Source organism: Colletotrichum aenigma (assembly GCF_013390185.1).
Source record: "Colletotrichum aenigma strain Cg56 chromosome Unknown KSG_Cg56_contig09, whole genome shotgun sequence".
NCBI classification, from domain to species: Eukaryota; Fungi; Ascomycota; class Sordariomycetes; order Glomerellales; family Glomerellaceae; genus Colletotrichum; species Colletotrichum aenigma.
The window spans coordinates 2,075,031-2,096,010 of record NW_023500915.1 but is presented as its reverse complement, the minus strand read 5'-3'; the positions used below and the strand labels follow the sequence as shown (position 1 = coordinate 2,096,010).

The window sequence follows — 20,980 nt, the reverse complement described above, 5'->3', positions numbered from 1 at the left end:
CTTAATGAGAACTAAGTAACTATATCTAGTATTAATAAATTAATACTTTAACTATATATCTAGAATAAGATAGAAATATTTATAGTAACTTTACTAAAATTAAGTAAATTAACTAAAAACTTGTTAAATAGGTTAAAAAAGAATTAAATAAAAAACTTAAATATTAATATAACCTTTTAACTAAATAATAGCTTCTTAGCTTTATTAGTAGCTAAACTTTTAGTAAAAAAGAAAACTCACTTTATAACTTAGATAAACCTTATAATATTACTTACTAATATACTTAAATAGAAATCACTTATAAGTTTACCCCTAATATAAATAATATTAGCTCTAAAGGGAAACTTAATAATAATAAAAAAACCAGATAATATATCTAATACTAAGAAATTAACTTATATCATAATAACTAAGAAAGATATTTCCATAAAATAGCTATAAATACTAGAGACTAAAACTATATCCTATAACTATATAAATAAGATCATTTAATATTAAGAATAAATTACTATAACTACTAAAGCCTCTTTTAGCTTTAATACCTCTTTAATAAATATAAGAAACATCTAAAAAATAAATATAAATATTAATTCTACGTTAGAAAATATAATAAAAATGTAATTTAGAATATCTATATTACTATTAAAATAATAGAATGAACTATAATCTTATTTAACTGTAATAAAGCTAGTTTTAGCCTAAGCTTATAATACTTTGTAAAATACTAATATAATAACACTATAAAATAAACAAATATTAAGAAGATAAATACTTTATTCATATAATTTAGAAAGCTAAAGCTTTAAAACACCTCTAAAAAAAATAAACCTACTATAACTATAAATTTAAGAGAACCACTTTATAAAAGTATAAAAGGAAAAACACTAGATAACCTACTCTAAGTAACTAAAATAATTAAAAAACTAAATTTACTTATTAATAAAAAATTATAACAAGTAATAATAATAAAGTCCATTTATCTAATATCCTTAAACTAAAAGGTATATCTATAATTAGTAGTTACTATTCATAATATGATAACTACTATATTTATTAATAATAGAGCTAAAATAAATTTCATATTATTTTAAATAGTAAATAAATTATAACTACTATAATAAAAAATATATGTTAGCTTAATAATATTAAAAAAGAATATATCTAATATAAAAGAGGAACTATTGAGAATAAAACTATACTTTTTAAGATAAATTACTTAAATTAAAATAAATAACTCTAATTTAATATTACTAAATTTAATATACATAATATTATATTATAAATACTATAGTTTAAAAAGAATAACCTATAAATAAATTAGAGAACAAGCTAACTCTATGAGGATAATAATAATCTAATCCCTAAATAGCCCTATAGAACCTAGGCCTTAAATAGATTCACTAATTATAAAATAGTAAAATAATGTGTCTATTATTTTAAAATAAAGAAAGCTATATCATAGCTATTAAAAATAGTAGATCTTAAATAAAAGAATAATCTATTTCTATTTATTTTAGAAAAATACAAAGTTTATAAAAACCTCTTTATAGCTAAACTAGAAACTAAACTGCCTAAATATGTAAGTTTTAATTATAAAATCCCTATTAAAGAGGAGAAAAAGCCCAAATTTAATAGAATTTATAGACTTAACTTAATAGAAATAGAAGCCTTTAATGAATATCTTAATAAAAGCCTTATAAAAAGGTATATTAGAAAATTGTTTTCACTAATAAGAAGCTTAATTTTATTTATACTAGAAATAGTAATAAATTATAACTTTATATTAACTATTAAGTATATATTTCATAAAATAATAATTAAAAACTAATACTTATTACTTTTAATTAGTAAACTATAATAAATTTTCTATAAAGCAAATTATTTTATAGGATTAAACCTCAAAAATATGTATAACTTTATTAAAAAAAACTGTTTTTTAAATATATAGAGGATGTTATAAATACCTCATTGTTTTTTTAGTTTTATTAATATTTTTACTACTTTTTAGAATATAATTAACTAAATCTTTAGAAAATTTAGAGATATCTTTATAATAGTTTACTTTAATAATATCCTTATTTTCTCCCCTGTAATAGAATAATATAAGCAATATGTATACTTTATATTATAAGCCTTTTAGGATACTAAACTCCTAGTGAAACTAGAGAAAAATATATTCTATACTTAAGGGTAAAATAACTTAGATTTACTCTTACTTCTACACATATTAGTATATTAAAAAAGAAAGTCTAAATTATTAAAAAATAGCTAATACTAATAAACCTTAAAAAAAATAAAGCTTTCTCAAATTAGTTAATTTCTACTAAAAGTTTATTAAATATTATAATAAGATTAATATACCTCTTATAGACCTTAGCTATAAAAACTAACTATTTAAATAAAAGAAAGCTTAAAATATAGCTTTCTAGAAAATTAAAAACTATGTATCTAATAAACTAATCTTAATAATCCTAAACTTATAAAAACAGTTTAAGCTAAAAATAAATATTTTAAATTTTACTCTTAAAATATAACTATTATAATAAGAATTTGAAAAATATTTATATTTTTACGCCTTCTTTTTATATAAACTCTATAAACTTAAGTTTAATCATTAGATTTATAATAAAACACTTATAGTAATTATTAAAGCTTTCAAAAAAAATAGTAATTTAAGCTTTTAGGAATAATTTATAAAATATATATATATATATGTATATAGACTATAAAAACTTAGTATATTTCACTATATTAAAAATATTTAATAAATAATAAATCAGATAATTAGAATTCCTCTTAGAATTTAATTTCTAAATTATCTATTAAAAAGAATTAAAAAATAGTAAAGCTAACGCTTTTAGCTAATAATTAAACTATAATATCTTAATACTAAAAGAAACCTAAATAATTCTTAAATAATATAATAATAAAAACCTAATATTAATAGCTAAACTCCTAATAATAACTAGATGATTTAATACTAATTTAACTAGTAAATTAGATAATAAAGTAATTATAGAGTTCTATAGCTTACTAATATATAGTTACTAAGAAATTATAAAAACCTAGAAATAACTATAATAATAATATAGAGAAAAAATCACTAGAGAATATATTATAATAGTAATTAAAGATTACAAGGTTTACCTAAAAAGCAAACCAGCTTAATACTAGTTTAATAGATTATTATAACCTTTATTTATACTATAAACCGCTCAATACTCTATATCCTTTAATTTTATTATTAAGCTATTAAAGTCTTAAGAACCCCTTATAAAAACGTATTTTAAGAATATTGTTATTATTATTAATAGATTTATAAAATATGTTTATTTTATTTTATATAAAGAAGCAAACAATACTAAAAAATTCACGTATATATTCCTTAAATATATTATTACTAACTATAAAATATTAAAAGAAATTATATTAAATAGAAATAAAATCTTCACCTCTAAGTTTTAGAGATTAATTATATTATAACTTAATATTGAATAAGTCATATCTACCATATTTCACTTATAAATTAATAAATAAATAGAAACAATTAACTAAATCCTTAAAACTTACATCTATACTTATGTTAACTACAGCTAAAATAATTAGATAACATTACTACTAACAGCTTAGCTTATTTATAATAGTATAACTAGAGAAAATACTAAGGAATCCTTTTTCTACTTTAACTATAAATTTAAACTAATTACTTATAGAGAACTATAAATAAACCTAGCTATAGTAAAAGTTATTACTTTAATATAATAAATAAAAGATATCTAAAATAGTATATATAAAGAACTTAAGTTTACATAATAAAGAATAGCTAAATTTAGTAATAAATAAAGGATTAAAAGACTAACTTTAAAAGAGAAAGATAATATCTATTTTATATAGTAAAACATTAAAATAAAACAACTAAGTAATAAATTTAACTATAAGAAATTTAGACTTTTCAGAATTTTATAAGTAATTTCACTAATTAATTATAAATTTAAACTCTTAGAAACTATAAAGTATTACTTAGCTTTCTATATCTTACTCCTTAAATTAGCTTTATAAAGATTATAAATAAATAACCTTATTATTATCAAAGATAATAAACTAGAGTATAAAATAGAAAAACTATTTAATCATTAATATAGATATAATAAATAGGAATATTTTGTTAAATAGAAAAATTATAGATATAAAAATAATATATAGAAACCTAATAATAACCTATTTAACTATTATAATAAGATTAAGGTTTATATTAATATATTTAATAATATAAATTTTAAAGATAGACTAAATATATCTATAACCTAAAAAGAGTAAAAGAAATATAAAAAAACTATAAATAATATTATAAATAATAATAATAAGAAATAGAGGGAAAATATAAATAACATAGTTCATCAGTCAGCCGGCCAGACCAATCAGCCGGACGTTTTTTCCCCACATACACAACAACATCTAATATTTCTCAACCACAACGCATTAAATCAACTATTAGTTGTCGCTATCAGAATCTCCTGAGGGTTCGACATCTTTAGAACAGGTTCGCGCGTTATGCCCAGTCTCACCACACATACCACAGCGTCTCCGAGCTGGCTGGGCTCTCTTTGATGGACCCCCCTCGTCGTCCTCTTGAGGTGCTGGACGTTTCTCTTTTTGTTTCCCTTCAAGCAAAACCTAAGATTCCTCTATACTAAGTGCCCCTCTAAGCTGGACCTACGTTCTTTTAGCCCTCTAGCGCTTAGTAAGTGCTATATTTATATCCTTAAGGGTATAAAGCTAATTAGTTAAAATAGTAATTAAGTGTGCTATTATTTATACATCTTTTAATAATTACTTAACTATAGTAATAATTAATATTAATAAGCTTCCTTAATAAGTAGAGATATAACTTTTAATAAAGTTAGACTATAAGATAGTTTATTATAGGTTAGAGGGCGTTTATAACTACTAAGGTAGAAGTGTTAAAAGGTTAGCTATAGGAGGTGTAAGTATTTATAAATATATATTAAGCTTTTTAATAATATAGTCTAGGTCCTATGGTGAAATTCTAGCGCCTTAGAAAGCAGACCTGATGTTTTCCTTATTAAAAACCTTATTATAAGCCTAGTGGAAGGTAATAAAGAACTTAGACTTAGTGATATGATTTATAGAGGTTTTAATAAATTAGTTAATTTTATCACTGTATATGCGTTTTAAAGGTGAATAAAGGGTAATATCTAATAGCTATAGTAGATATAATAAATATATAAGCATGCTAATAGTTATAATATTATTCTGCTTATATTAATTATTAAATTCAGCTAATAAATAGCTTTTATAGCTATTAATAATAAGTATCTAATAGACACCTTTTATTTAGTTCTTAGTATATTTATTAAAATGTTTAATCTAGTTAAAACCTATCTAATTATCTATCTATCTATTAGCAGTAGGTTTAATCACCTAGTTACCTAGAAAACCTAATTGTATAGTCTAAATAATAAGGTGATATACACCCTTAATAATTATAAATAGAGGGATATACCACCTGCTTAAACTAATATATTTAATAACTATAGCTTATTTATAGTTATTAGGCTAAACAGACTTTACTTTACTATATTAATCAGTATATATAACTACTATTAACATAGTGATTATACCTATTATAAAGCTAGTTTTATTAAAATTATATAGGTCCCCCTCTTAGATATTATACTTAGCTATTATGTTACATAATAGCGCAAACCACTTTAATATAACCTCAGGATCTTCTTAAAGAGTCTTTTAATAATTATATAGATAATTAAACTTAGTTTTCAGAGCAGGCTGTAAGTCCACAAACTGCCTAGCCTATTGCTTACTAACAGGCTTGCTATTGCAGGCTTATAGCAGGAGATTAGCTATATCTTCCACACTGCTGAGGCGGAAAGGAAATCCTCTGGAATCCTGTTCAATAACGTATTGGAGAAGTGTTTTCTCTTCAATCGGATTGAGTTTATATCGTTAGGGTTGAGCTTGTTCGCATCGCGGTCGGTTGTTCATTTTATCAGCTAAGGTGCTCTTTAGGATACCGTAGGTCTTTGCAGCACGCGAAATGCTTAAGTTATTACCTGCAGCGCGTGTCGATCGGATCGCTTCAATCGCGAGAATGAGTTTGTCTTCTTGGGTGTAGATTGGCATTATGGTTGTTGAGATTTTACGCGTCAAAGGTTTAAGTGATTTGGATGTAAGAGTGTTTAGAAAAAACCGTCCGGCTGACTGGTCCGGCCGGCTGACTGATGAACTATGTTACTATTTATATATATAATTCCCTAAACCTCTTAAATAACTTATTTATATATACGTTTACTAAAATAATTATAAAATAAATAAAAAACCACTTATTTAATTAGGAATACCTAAATATAACTAAGACTCCTCTAATAAGAAATTTAGAGTACTAGGATTCTAATCTAAGATTATCTTTAAGTCTAATATATTAAAACTATTTATAAATTAAGCCTCTAATGTAAGAGATATTACTAGCTCCTCTTTTATTACCTCTTAACTTTTATAAAATATTATTTTTTTCTATTTATATAAATAATTTAACTACGCTATGGATTTATCTAACTTAGCTTATATAATATATAAAATAGTAGCCTTCTTTTTTTACACCTCCTCTTTAGCTACCTTAATATCTTCTAAATAAATAGCTTTATTTAATAAATAATTAACTAAAATAAGTTAGCTTAATATAAATATTATAATTATAAATAAACCTATAGATGTAAATAGCGTTTATTATTATATTACATAATCGACCTAAATAAATATATTTATTATAAACCTCACTCCTAAAAAGAAATTTATAATATTTTCTAAAAGAATAAAAATAAAAATAAAATATATTAATAGTAAAACTAAACTTAATAATACATAATATATAATTATAATAATAAAAGATAGAGATAATATTTAATTTTGATTTTTAGATATGACTTAATATAATATTAGTATTATAAATAAAATTAGGAAGTATAATTAATAGATCTCTAACCTAAGACTAATAACCTATTTATAATAAGTTTTAAAAATAAAACTTTTAGAGAGGGGACCTAATATTATAACCTATAAATAAGAATAATAGCTAAATGACCTATTTAGGCGTTAAATAGCTAAAATAAGATGTTTATATTATAAGATTATAAGAATAATAAGGATTTATTCAGAATAAAAGAACTATAGTATAAGTTATATAATAATAAAATAAAAAATAATTAGTGGAGTACTTAAAGGAATATTTAGTCATTAGTAAATATTACTAACTAATTATAATTATTTATATCTTAGATATAAATAAAGGACACTATTTAGGATTTATATATAATATAACTTAAGCTAGTTTTATAGTTAGACCTCTATAACTCTTTAGTAATTAACTTTATATTTATCCTTAGGATACTTTTAGCTTATTTTCACTATAAATAACTTATAAAGTCTAAGATTAATCACCTTAGCTTCTAAAGACTAATCTATAATAAAGCTTATAACCCAGACTATAAACCCAGTATACTGTTACTACGTGTTCATCCTTAGCTTCTATTAGCAGACCCTACTGTTAGATAGCTGACTGTAACACTCTGCTAGTATATAGGCTACCTTTATAGTTACCCCCTTTCCTTCTTTACTTCTCTCTTCTTATTTTTAACAATTAAGAAGGATTATAGCCATTATTATACTTATTTCGTTTATATAATCCTTATATTATAAAATTTCCTTTAATTTATTAATATTCTCTTTAAGTTTTTATTATTAAGATTTTATAAAGTTTTCATTTATTAATATGTTTACTAAAACTATAAATAGATAATTTTAATATTTAATTTACTATTTTATAAATATAAGAGATATATAGCAATTTATAAAATATAAATAAAGTATTTATAGTAGTTTTTATAATTATTTTTAGTTATAATATTAGAGAAACTATTATTAATAAACTATTAATTTTTTTTTAATTTTTTTTTTTACTATTTAGATAGAGAATATTTTATTTTTATTTAGTTATTAATTATTCTTATAATTAGTATTCTAGTTAATATAAGTTTAAATATAATAAGTTAATCTTATTAGAGATAGTTAATAAATAGAAAAAGAATAGATCTATATTTTTCTTTTTATATAATCTTATATAGTAAGTTATTTATAAACTATTAAAGTTATTAACAATACTTTTATAAACTTAGATTAAAGCTTTTTTAATTATTATAAATAGTATTGTAATATTTAGTAAATATCTATTAAAATATAAATAGAATTTTCATGATATAGCATAAACCTCTATAAATTAGATATAGCTAGGCTTAAAAAGTAGAAGACCTTTAAAGTCTAAGCCTAGAAAATAGCTATTCAGCGCACATACAGGATATAACTAACAATCTCTTAAAGATTATCTATCCTCCTGCAGAGTGATGACCCCTATTAATGCTATTAATATTCTCTTAGACGCGTTTCTATACTTCTCCACTATAACGTCCAGATTCCACTCCGTGGTTAAATGATGAAATCTTAGGAAGATGAATTTGCAGTGAAAGAAAGGAGACCCATCAAATTGTGGTCCGAAGAGTCACCAAAAAAACGAACGACAAAATGTTCCGAAACCGAGAATCGAGCTCGGGGCTATGCCTAACCTCGCAAACTATTGAAAGGGCATCGTGTTGGCCACTACACCATATCAAATTGACAAGTCCAGCGCAAAATATTGTATATCAAGACCGGGCCGAACGCAACACCACCGACCCGCATCCCTGGAGAAGGCAATAGCACGACGCCAAAGACAAATAAGAAATGCAATCACGTACCGAAATTTTGATGTAATGCTTAATTGGATTTCCAAATTGCGGATGTTGAGATAAGCCCATGCACGCAACATGTTCAATGATGGAATCGCCGACATTACGATGGGCTTCGGCAATACCCGCGGTGGATTGTGACCACTCTGGAAGCTCTATGTCAAGGTACAGCAAGGCTCACCAGAGAATGGCGTTGATGTTTAACACGCCTCATTTCGTTTGCTGGATATTTCTTCATCTTTTGTTCCTCTCTTGGGTGGGTAATATGATAGTAAGAGCCTAGGGGTGTGAGAAGGTCAAGATGATCTTTCTCGTCAGAGAACCGTCAAGGTCAGTGACGACAAGATGCATGCGCAGCGCCTCCAGCCACTTGTATGAAAGCATGTCATGGCCTGTCAAGTACCGCGTAATAAGAGAGTGGGAGGCGTAATAAAGGGGCGACTGCTATGGTCGAAAGAATACCAGACGCGGAGTCAACGATGGGGAATCGACATCTGAGAGGCCGCACATACCGCTTGAAACGGCAGGTCTGGAAGCAAAAAATGGGGACGTCAAAGGCAGCTTGAGCTTGAGCCAGGCTTATGACTTTCATTCTGGTTACACGGGGCCCGGGCTGTCTGAAATGGAATCGCAGTGAAAGCAGCCCGGCGGCCATAAGGTACAGGCGAGACAGGTGCTGGTAAAGGGATCGGTCAGGTCTTGGGCACTAAGCCAGTGGCTGTAGCGAGCTTGATCAGCACCTAGAAACCAAGGTGGCCACTGACAGAAAAGATGCGTGGACGAATGTACATACATACCTCCTTAGTAAAGACTGAGTGAGGGGCAGTTGCGGGCGGACGGGGAAGGCCCACTGAAAGCGCCCTGAAATTCCGCGGGAGGGCGTCCCCATGATGACATGGCCGAAACCAGGGACCCAGGGTAGACTGTGTGAGTGTGTGTGTGGCCCAGTGCGGCCAGTCAGAAAAGACGCTGGGAGCTGCACAGAATCGCAACCGAAGCGGCTTGGAAGGGTGGAAGCTGAAGCCCGGACACTTCGGGCTGCAGGGAAGGGAAGCGGCAGCGGACCACAAGATGATCTGTGCGCCTTCTAGAACTCTTCGACGGCCGTGAATGGCCGGCCGGGGCAGCAAGGCCCCTCAAAAGCTAGGACCCAACACCACCTGGGGCCCATCCATCACCTCGAGCCTGATGCTGTTGCTGATGCTGGCTGTTTTGTAATGTCCAGTTGCTGCATGCCCGCTGCATGCTGGTTCTCCTGCTCCTGCGGATTGGATGCCACAGCTAGGTACCTTAATGCGAAGACAGCGGAGGCGGGAAAGTGGAGGGGGGGAAGGGGACGAAGAAATGCGAGAAGGCGGAGGAGGGGAGGATAGGAGCGCCTTCCGCTCTTTCTCTTTTTTTTTTTGTGCCCTTCCCCCTCCCTACCCTGTCTCCTGAGAGGTAACCAGGTTCCCAAATGTTCCCTGTGCTCCGTGCTTTGGTGCTTGAGATTGAGATTTGACTGGAAGCAGCCAACGTGGATGCGCCCTCCTCATTCTGTATTCGTAGTGTCTCCTGGCTCCTCCACTGTCTGCCTGCCTCCGTGCCTCTGCTGGCAGTGGTAACAAGCGTGGCCACCCCACCTCACCCCCGTCCCAGTCCAATCCCTAAACCGAACCCAAAAAGCTTCCCTTCCCTTGGCCTTCCGTTTCCTACACTCCCCCATTTCGTGCTTCCATCCGCCTGCTCGTCACCGTCGTCCTCTTCTTTCCTCTGCCAACTGCCCTCGATCCAGACAAGACACGCTTGTGAGGCATTCTTGTGGCCTCATCAATTCGTACCGTCTCGCACCCGGACAACAGCACCAGAACTGGAAACCCAGGAGAACAGAAAGCGGCGCCCACTTGCCACGCCCCTCCCCTCCCCCTCCTCGACTTCGGTACCTACCTACCTACCTTGACATACCTTACCTACTAGCCGCATCCTGCTGTTGCGGACCCACGACGTGACCTCCTGTCTTCTTCTTCTCTCTATTACTGCTCCCCTCCCCTCTCTCTTCAATCTTTAAACAGCCATCCATCCCTTTTGCCTACCGGAAGCTCGTCTTGCTCGTCCTCGTCTATACTTCTCCATCCCCGGTCCGGTCGACGACGACAGCTGCACGCCTCAACATCTGTGGGTTATATGAACATTGCTGCTGTTGAGCTTGCGCCTCAACCCACCGTCTCCCGCTAGCTAGCTTCGTTGGCTACACCTTTGGTAAGTGGAAGCTCCCTTCGACCATCAGGCCGGCTTTAGCCCAGATTCGATAGTTCCAGCATCATCTCCTCTCATGTTTCCCATGTGTCTTCTTCAACAGCCGCATACATCCCAAGATTGCTGTGCTCCCATGTCACCGCTCCCTGTTTTCCCTGCTCCCGACCTGCAGTTCGTCACTGTTGCTGCCGATTGAAAGGTATCGCATTTGGACTGTTGCCACTGCCCTGCGTCACCCCTGCACAGCCGATTATCCCTACCGATCTGCGTCAGTGCATCTCGAACCTCATGACCTAGTTGGCCAGGGAGTTGGAATCTGCTCGGGTGCTGGAGCCTGAGACCCAGCAGACGAGGCACTGAACGCGCCAATTCCGTCGTGCTCACAACCCCACCAATCTTGCAACATTCTTTGTCCATCTGCCTGATGACCTCAGAGAGCAGGGCAACCGTTTACCATTCCATCTGCTGGTGTCCAAAGTAGCTAACCATACATCAGAGCTTCCCATCAACACACTATCACCGATTCCCCCTCTCAATATCCACACCCGCTGCGCCGACTTGCCTACCTACTTGCGCCAGATTACACCGAGACGTTAAAGGCACCGAAGCGAGACAAAGTTCCCATCGATTGTCATTACTCACAAGTCGCCCAACATGTTCAAGAGTCCTTTTGGTGCAAATGCCAATCCATTTGGCGGCGCCAGCGACGGCCCTACCGGTGGCAACGCTATCCACCGTGTTATCGAGGAGGAAGAGAATGATACGGTCACGTCTCCCACATCACCGAACTTTGGCATGAACGCTGGCACCACATTCAGCGGTCCTTTTGGCGGCGACGCCACGGACGATGCTCCGCCTTCTGCGCTTAGAAGCCCGCCGAATCCCGAAAGCTACCCTGCCCAGTACAACTTTGGCCGCCGTACCTCGGTTTCGGCTGAGTCTCTGAAACCCAGTGCCGATTCATACGATAACTGGTCTCCTCCCGTCCACGAGAAGAATAAGGAGCAACTGGATCGTCTCACAACTGCCATCGCAGGCAACTTCTTGTTCAGCCATCTGGACGATGAGCAGAGTTCTCAGATTCTGGGAGCATTGATCGAGAAACCTATCCCGGCCAAAGGTATCAAGGTAAGAAGATCACTTCCACCACATCACTTTGTTGCACATGTACGGTGCCTAACGTAGTACAACAGGTAATTAGCCAAGGTGACGCTGGTGACTTCTTCTACGTTGTGGAGAAGGGATCTTTCGACGTGTACGTCAACAGCAGTGGAACTCTGCAACCTGGCCCCGAGGGCATGGGCCAAAAAGTCGGAACGATCCAGGCCGGAGGCTCGTTTGGTGAACTGGCTCTTATGTACAACGCTCCTCGAGCTGCAACGGTTACTTCCGCCGAGTCTGGATGCACCCTGTGGGCGCTCGACCGACTCACATTCCGCCGCATTCTTATGGAGTCGACGTTTGCGCGCCGTCGCATGTATGAGAGTTTCCTCGAGGAAGTGCCGTTGCTGCAATCCCTCACGCCGTATGAGCGATCCAAGATTGCCGACGCGTTGGAAACCCAAAAATACACTCCTGGTGAAACTATCATCAAGGAAGGCGACCCGGGCCACTCGTTCTACCTGCTGGAGAGTGGTGAGGCCGATGCTTACATTGGCGATAGCAAGGAAGCTGTCAAGCACTACAGCAAGGGAGACTTCTTTGGTGAGCTTGCGCTCTTGAATGACGCCCCCCGCGCCGCTAGTATCGTCGCGACGACGGATGTCAAGGTCGCTAGCCTCGGCAAGTCTGCCTTCCAGAGACTTCTTGGCCCCGTCGAAGGCATCATGAGGCGAACAAAGTACGAGAGCGTGAAGACGGGTGTCGAAGAGATGGATCCGCTGCAAGCGGCTTAAATGGTCATGGAGTGGTTGTGCGTTTCGTTGAAGATTGGATGGCGGCTTTGGAAAGGTTGACGGTAAATGTGAAGGTTCACAACGGCGTTAGTGGAACACCTACCTTCGCTTCCTAAGAACATAGCTAGTAGTGAAGTCCAGATACCTGTTAGTCAAGAGTATTTTATTCATGGCATTGTTTAATTGGTTTTGAAGGACGGAGTTCCGGTGGTATCATTGATCTAGATGGACCTTGTTATTACAGATAAGCGTGAATGACATCAATCGTGAGGCAAGCAGGAGGACACCCGCCAAAGCATTTTCAACCTCAGCCTCTTGTTCTCATTTCCTCCAAAACCTCCCTTCTCAGCTGTTCGACAGCAATTTCTGTCTCCAGTGTCCTTCCGACACCCTTCTTCCAGGTCTCCTCCAATCCCTTCATCTCAGCCGCAACCTCTTCTTGTTGCCTCCTCCTAGCAACAGTCAAAATGTCGATTTGACGCTTGGTCTCGGAAAGGTCCCGTTCCATAGCCTTGAGCTCGTTCTCAAGGCCCCAATTGCCGATCAGCCACGCATTTTTGCCATATTTGTCCAGCAGACCCAGGTTCTGAGCGCGACCATCGAGGTAAGCGTAGGAGGTGTATGCCTTGCGCAGCGAGTCGGCGAGGCGCTCGCGATCCTCTGCTGTCTTTGGCTGCCCAGAGTCTGGAAAGGGCTCTTGTGTCTGGTACCTTTCGAGGTCGATGACTTTGAGGGGCTGTTTTGACGCGACGCGCTCGAGTTCGGCTTCAATAAGGGGGGAGAAGGTAGGCTCTTTGTAAGCTGGGGCCGGAGCTGGGGAAGAGGTGGCCAGCTCGGCTCGGATCAACGACTCGGCAGCTTCGCGCTCAGCGGGCGTGGGCTCGTCATCAATGTCTGCGGGCGTTGACAGGTTAGCTGGATGGCGCAGGCACGGCAGATGGGAGATCAGCAGACGTACACGGGAGGGACTCGTGGAAGGCGTTTAGCGCGCTCATTGTGTTGCGGGATGACGTGAGCCGTCAGAAGGGGTCTTCGGGATGGTTTTCTGGGCAAATTGACAGTTTTGGACGTCGAAAGACTTGTTGAGAGGGAGGAGGTGTAGCGTGGTATTTCGATTCCAGGTTGCCGACGTCGACCCGGTGTCGCCTGGCAGCGACCGCGATCTGGTAGTTCAGAAATTTGGGACGTGGACGCACGAGCCCGCCCGATAAGGAGATAAGTCGGCTACAAGAAACCAGGCCCGTGCTCAAGGAACTCTTGAGCACGGGCCACACGCGGTCGATCACTGGTCTGGGGTCCTGGTCTCCTGCACTTCAAAACACGCTCAAGCTTGAAGGCAAACCATCCTTCGCCGCACCTAAAGCTAGCGGACTTTGGGAAGACATCCCCTGACAGCCATGTGTATGTGCGCGTGCGCCGTGCCCAACAGATGAAGTGCGCGCAGAAATCAACACACAAAAACCTTGACAGCGATCGATGATGGGACGACAGGACCTGACGTACATGCAGGACACCTGCTTGGGTCGTTTAGCTGAAGATGGGCTCGTGGATGGCCGGCCCCACCGTGTCTTTCTTTTTCTGATGTCTTCAGCACGGCGCCTTTCCTTCCTGGTGACGTACTCCTTGATGCAAGAGCTAAATCTCACACTTGTGCGATGAAACCTGGAATTCCTTTGACGATTTGGAGTCGCCGAGAGACCATCATGAGGGCACTTCGGGAGTCGGCCCATGAGGCGGTTTCCATGCGCCTTCACTCCTTCTAGGCACTTTCCATCTTCAGAAATCCAGAGCTCGGAAGTTGTTCTCGCATACCTTACTCCTTTCTGCTTCCATCTCTAGAAGGCAAGTCCGTCAGCGCCCGTTTTCCAGATTTTCTGGATGGGCTGCATTTCCACCGCGTGGGAAACTATCAAGTCACCGTCGTATTCCCTGCCACACCTCGCATCCTTGGTCTGCGATGATGGAGGATGGTTCTCCAGTCAAATCTGATCGAGACCAATGGCATCCGTCAATCCAACCCGGGAGCTCAAAGCTCGTCGTAGCCGAGCAACATTCCCATTCCGGCGCTTGGTATTTGTTGCATGGACGGATCAAACGGATGGCCTCCCGGAATGCAACTCTGGGGGATCCCCATGGCCTGGAGCGATCCAGGACGACAATCCGTCTTCCGCCTGTCAGTGGTTCAACTACCCCAAGCTATTAGGACCGGTGCTCCATCCGTGCCTCGCCCCAGCCGGCCTATGGACAAGTTTGGGCTGCCACCGGCCATACCGGAAGCGGTGGCCCGTCTGCGCTCTGTTCGCGATTCAGCGTTGATCTTGACCCTCTCATCGCGAATCCACCACGTGAGGGGACTAGAGGCCGGCCGCGCTTTTGGCGCTCGTGTGGCGTCCTCCTGGGCTGAACCATCGCAAACGGCATATACAATTCCATCCTGCTCAGGGTTGATTGAAAGGAGGTCGCGCCGCGACTCGTGGAGGATGAGCCATTGCTACATGGCGACCACTTAAATGTCGCCGGTCCGTAGCCGGGGCTGGGCCACATCCGTACCCCCTTTCTTCTATATGTTGACGTTTTTTTATTCCCGCGAACGGTTCGGAAAAGCTCGTGGGATTTAACGGTCTCGATGATGCTTATGGTTGTTCTTTTTTAACCAAGCAGATACCCCCCCTGGACCTCGGACTCTTGAGGCTCCTGTCACGACGGCGCACGACACGGTTGGGGAATTGATTGATCCGAACCTAGATCGGACGACACCATGAAGTCTTCACACTCCTTCGCTTTTGTGGTGTCAGTACTTCTGGCTATCACAGTACCTTTCGCTTCGGCCCAGAAGGCTGGTAGCATCACCGATGCTGTTGCTCAACTCCCAACATGTGCGGTAAGTCTGCCCGATACCTACCTGTCTCCATCGCCACTCACTCATATGTCTCTAGGTTACATGTATCTTGTCAGCAATCAGGGACTCGCCTTGCGGTTTAACCAATGCAACGTGTATCTGCAATGATTCAAAGTTCGAGACTACAACCGAGACCTGCATTGTGGGAGCCTGCCCCATCAAGGACACCCTTCGTTAGTCTGCCATCGCAACCCAGAGGCACACGAGCACATACTTACAAGTCCACAGATGCCAAAAATGTCTTCGAGGTCACCTGTGACAGGCCTGTCAGGGACCACAGCCCCGAATATGCCCGGTTGACATGGACTATGCTTGGTCTTTCGATCATCGTCGTCTTTGCCCGGTTGATATATAAGTTCTTCTCATCGGCACAGTTAGGCTGGGATGACTCATTCACACTGCTCGCCTTCCTCGCCGTCCTCCCATCCTTCATCATCAACCTTGTGGGGCTGATCCCCGCGGGTCTCGGCAAGGACATCTGGACCCTGACACCGGATCAAATCGAGAAGTTTGGTTTCTGGTTCTACCTACTCGAGCCCATGTACTTCATTCAGATGGGCTTGGTCAAAATGGCCATCCTGTTCTTTTACATGCGCATCTTCGATCGAGCTGGCCTTGCGCGTCTACTTTGGGGTACCGTTGCTTTTAACGCTGTCAACACGTTCGTGTTTCTGATGGTTGGCATTTTTCAATGCACCCCCATTCACTATTATTGGCAGAGATGGGACGGCGAACACCAGGGAACGTGTATCAACATCAACGCCGTTCCCTGGGCAAACGCCGTCATCAGTATCCTCCTCGATCTATGGATGCTTGTTCTTCCTCTTTCCAGAATCAGAACTCTCAACCTGCACTGGTGGAAGAAACTGGCTGTGGGTATGATGTTTTGCGTTGGTACTTTGTAAGTCTCCTTGTGAACTCTCCGTCTCAGAAGTCTGAGGCTAACAAGACCGAAAGCGTGACCATTGTGAGCATTTTGCGGCTGCGCTCGCTCGTTCAGTTCGCAACGTCTCAAAACCCAACCTGGGATCAGTTCGATATTGCGTTCTGGACAACACTTGAGGTCCCCACCGGCATCATCTGCTGCTGTCTACCCGCCATTCGTCTCATTCTCATCAAGACTTTCCCGAGACTGTTTGGCATGCTCACGAAACGCTACGACTCCCACAAGTACTCGGAAGACCCCTCTAGCGGACATAACCCGAGCAAAAGCCGCAGTCGCAACCGCATGTCTCAGGGCCCTAATACTGAGTCCTCGTCGACGATTGAGCTACAAGCCGCCATACGCAACGGCAAGGGCATCGTCTGCAGCAAGTCATTCGCTCTCGAGACCCACGATTCAAACAGCATATACGCCATGCAGGATCTCGAGTCCGGGAGCGCCAAGAACAGCATCGCGGCACAAAGCCACAGATCGACGTCAATCTCACACACGTCTAGCGCCATGTCGGATTACGGTGGTCCCGGACGCAAGCAGTCTGGTCCTTCGTCAAGGGATTAAGCTCCAACGCTGCGCTTTACAAATGTACACAAAAATTCAGCGTTTGTACATACGACACCACAACTCCGCATGATACGCAGCCGCCTTTGGGCAGCAAGATGTTGTGGGCACATGAGGGTTTCTTGTCTCTTGTCTCTGGTATGAGATACTGTACGATGAGTATTTCCCGCGAACTGACAGAAGAAACGGCCTCGGCGTTGGGAGTTATTTTCTTTCCGGTGGGTTTTCCTTTGTTAGACATACCCGAGGGGATCATGGAGTCGTTGGTCTAGCATACGATCAGAGAAGGCATTCGATTGTTCCTTGGCCTGACGGGGAGGGCGGCCGCCGGTGTGACCGTACCCTCTCGGCCGTTAAAAAGTGTACTGGTAGTCAGCCACCAGTACCAGTGTAATAGAAGATAGATCATATAACACATCCGGAAAACCACACGAGACAAAAAGTTCCAAATCATGTCCGTTTAACCGTTTGCTCTTTGTCATTCTGTAAATCGTGTGCATGCGGTGATGTCTCTCCGCCTCGCTTCCGCCGCCGCTTGAGACAAGATGCCCGATGCGGTGCCGAGAACGCCACGTCCAAGATTGGATATTTTCGCCATGGCCGATCATCATTCCACCGGTGTCCATCGGATCCGAGCCTTTGGGAAGCTATTTGAGTGGGGGGTCATGCCTTGCTTGCTTCTAACGGCATAGCTTGCGTCGTTAAATCAAATCGGACTGCGACTATCGTGTGCATCGGTCACCTTTCCCACTTCCCGGGTTATGCATTTCTTTGTCCAAGCAATCGACTGGAGTACGAAGACCGAGTTATAGCGCGACTCTAGGATTCAGGGCCAGTCACATTTGGTAGAATACGAGTGAGTAGTGGATTACGTGTAAAGCAGATAGAAGCCCGAAAACCACGGATCGGGGCCGGGTGGAATCTTGGTACTATCACGATTTTTGGGCTCATTGTCCAAGAGGGGGGGACAAGGCACTAACACACCCGAACTAAGCGCGCGGGAGACCAAGACGGCTGTATACACTGGCTCTACCTACCTTAGGTACCCAGGATGATTTCGGTGGCTGAGAGAGGCGGGATATTGCATCTTGCCGTGCCTTCCAAATTGGGAGAGTGGGAAGGTGCAGCCTAGATGAGATGAGAAGGTGCGGTCGAGGGGCTCTTTCCCCGTCTTGAACTAATGTCCACCACGGCTCTTGCTTTCCAGGGTCCTGTCTGAGAATTGTACCAAAGCCTCGCCTCAACCCGCCTAAGTCTTTTCGTCCAACCAAGGTCAGGTCCGGGGCGTACTAATCAGCATCTCTCTCTGCTGTCACCTGTATGGTTCAGTGCCGAGTACACCATTCCCTGATTAGGAACTTTGGTTCTTGGTGAGCCGCATCCATCGCCATGTCCGACTTTTCCATACAGGCCTTCTACAAGAAGGAGGTACCCACGTCATCGGTGGTGGCGCCCACCAAGAAACACCCTCAGGATGACGGCTTCACCCAAGCGGAGGTTGAGGCAGGAAACAATCCTCTCGACAGGCGCTGGGATCCATCCGACGAATACCATCAAGCGTGCATTGCGAATATACAGCCAGGGCCGGCGCTTATTCGCTTCACTGGCCGCATCGTCAACTATACGCCTGCATTTCTCGACTCCAAGAACACGTATACTCGGCCAGCACACCAGCTAATTGTCAAAGATGATACAGGTGCCATCGCAGTTCGTTCCCAAGTACTTTCTGCTATTGTTTGACGTCGAGCCTGACCGTCTCTTCTAGGTTAGACTCGTCCCCATTGGTATCCCTGTTTCTCTTCTCCTAATCGGACAGCTTGTCACAGTATGGGCAAGCTGGACGGGAACCTCAGCCAATACGAACCAGGGAAACATCCCCTTCGTCACCATGTATACTCCCATCAACCCAGCGGACGTTGGTACCAAGCAGTTCATACGATTCATCACAGACACCCCCACGACACAGAACATTGCTCGGGTGCCCCTGGACTACGAGCATGATGATCCAGACGCCAGACCGCTCCCCAACCTGATGACACTCGGCCAATACCTCAAAACAGGTCATGACACAGCTGCTGCGATTCGCCTGATCGTCTGCGTCAAGAGCATTGGATCTCGCAAGCGCGTCACGAGAAATGACCGCAGAGAAGCGGAGCTAGTCGAGGTCACTGTATGGGATGACACAGCAAGCTGTGCGCTGACGCTATAGGATGACAAGGCGAACTCTGCCAAGCTGTGGAAGCCCAACGATACCATTCTTCTTCTGACGAGTCCCAAGTTTAACCCCCCTCGCGAGACCAAGCCTCCCAAGCCAGCAGGTGTCGGCCTCACTTACAACACCCTCATCGACGTAGACCCTGACTTTCCCGATGGCAACTGGCTTCACCAATGGGTGAAGAATAGGGTAAAGAAGGAGTGCATCTGCATTCCTTTCCCTAAGGACGTCTGGAACGCCGAGGTGGCTGTTCACGGGCCCATACGACCGTTGTTCACTCTTGCAGAGGTGGACGAGTTCGCTCGTGCTGATCCGGCGATGGATTTCACGGGCAAGCTGTGCTTGACGGTCCTAGGATTAGATTTGCGTGGGCTCTACCGAAGGAAGATGCTCTGCTGCATTGAATGGTGTGTAGCATTCGACGCGCAGCATCACTAACTTGCACGTCATGGGCAGTTGCTAATGCGACCTTTTAGCTGCGGAGTTCCCCTATATGCCAATCACTCGTCCGCAACGTGTAAGAACTGCATGACTGAGAGGACCCTTGTACTCAACCCCCGAGTCATGGGTATCCTGGTGGACGAAACGGGGTGCATCGCACAAGGGAAGCTAGTATGGAGTGAGGAGGCTTGGGGCGAGCTCTTCTTCCCCGTCGATGTGAGTACAGCGGTCGCAGCTTCTGTCGTTGGAGAAGCAGACAGCCCGGCAGACATCACTCGCCCTCCCCCGTCTTCTTCCAAGTGGATGGACATCTTGCAGATGGACACGGCCAGGCTGCAGCTGCTGGAGGAGCAAATGTTGTATGCCCGTTTCACCTTGACCTTTGGCTGGTCCCCTTTCGTCGAGAGACTGTGTGTACTTGGAGTCGAGTGGTGAAGTTTGTCAGTAAGGGAACCAAAAGCGGGGGTTGCAGCTTTGTTTCGTCAGGGTGGTGTAAGGTGCTGCGCCGTCGATGAGGGGTCAGAAGGATAGGACGTAGCTTTCGAAGGTGCGATTTGGCTGGAGATGATGGAAGGTGCGATTGCTCAAATTAGTCCCTCGTCTTTGTCGCTTGTGCGGGTTAAGCAGTTTCAACAGAGACATTTGAAGTTCAAAAAACAAAAGGTCCGCGGTTGAGAGCTCGTCCGTCCAAATTATGGTTAGTTGCTTGCTCTCTTCGCAGTCATGGCCATAAACGTTTGACGTCTACTTGTGAATGCCGGCTCCTTTTGGATGAACGGTATTAGACTCGTGTCTTAAAGTACTGGCGAGGGGCTTTAACACAGATTTTTGGGACCAGAGTTTGGTACAGGGCATGGATCTATTCATCAGATCATTGGCCATTTGTTTTAATAGTACAAGGGCAACGCTGCTCGTCGCCAGGTCATAAATCTTCGTGATACACGCTTTCATCCGCCGCCAAGGCAGTCAATCGTGAAC

General features: G+C 40.6%; 4 protein-coding genes across 4 annotated transcripts; 3 read left to right on the top strand and 1 right to left on the bottom strand.

Annotated features, from left to right (window-relative positions):
• Positions 1–11,705: 11,705 nt before the first annotated feature.
• PKAR (cAMP-dependent protein kinase regulatory subunit) lies at positions 11,706–12,946 on the top strand (the record flags this gene model as incomplete). Its single annotated transcript, XM_037328472.1, has 2 exons — positions 11,706–12,179; positions 12,245–12,946. The coding sequence occupies 2 exons, from the start codon at positions 11,706–11,708 to the stop codon at positions 12,944–12,946; spliced, it is 1,176 nt and encodes a 391-aa protein (XP_037173113.1).
• Positions 12,947–13,253: 307 nt separating this feature from the next.
• bcas2 (Pre-mRNA-splicing factor SPF27) lies at positions 13,254–13,941 on the bottom strand (the record flags this gene model as incomplete). Its single annotated transcript, XM_037328471.1, has 2 exons — positions 13,254–13,840; positions 13,905–13,941. The coding sequence occupies 2 exons, from the start codon at positions 13,939–13,941 to the stop codon at positions 13,254–13,256; spliced, it is 624 nt and encodes a 207-aa protein (XP_037173102.1).
• A 1,763-nt stretch (positions 13,942–15,704) lies between these two features.
• Positions 15,705–17,346, top strand: CGCA056_v013226 (Satratoxin biosynthesis SC1 cluster protein 4; the record flags this gene model as incomplete). The annotated part of the gene is made up of 4 exons (XM_037328470.1): positions 15,705–15,827; positions 15,883–16,018; positions 16,074–16,746; positions 16,803–17,346. 4 exons carry the CDS (start codon positions 15,705–15,707, stop codon positions 17,344–17,346), a joined length of 1,476 nt encoding a protein of 491 aa, XP_037173103.1.
• Positions 17,347–18,735: 1,389 nt separating this feature from the next.
• Positions 18,736–20,437, top strand: CGCA056_v013225 (uncharacterized protein; the record flags this gene model as incomplete). Its single annotated transcript, XM_037328469.1, has 4 exons — positions 18,736–19,053; positions 19,112–19,516; positions 19,556–19,968; positions 20,038–20,437. 4 exons carry the CDS (start codon positions 18,736–18,738, stop codon positions 20,435–20,437), a joined length of 1,536 nt encoding a protein of 511 aa, XP_037173104.1.
• Positions 20,438–20,980: the final 543 nt, after the last annotated feature.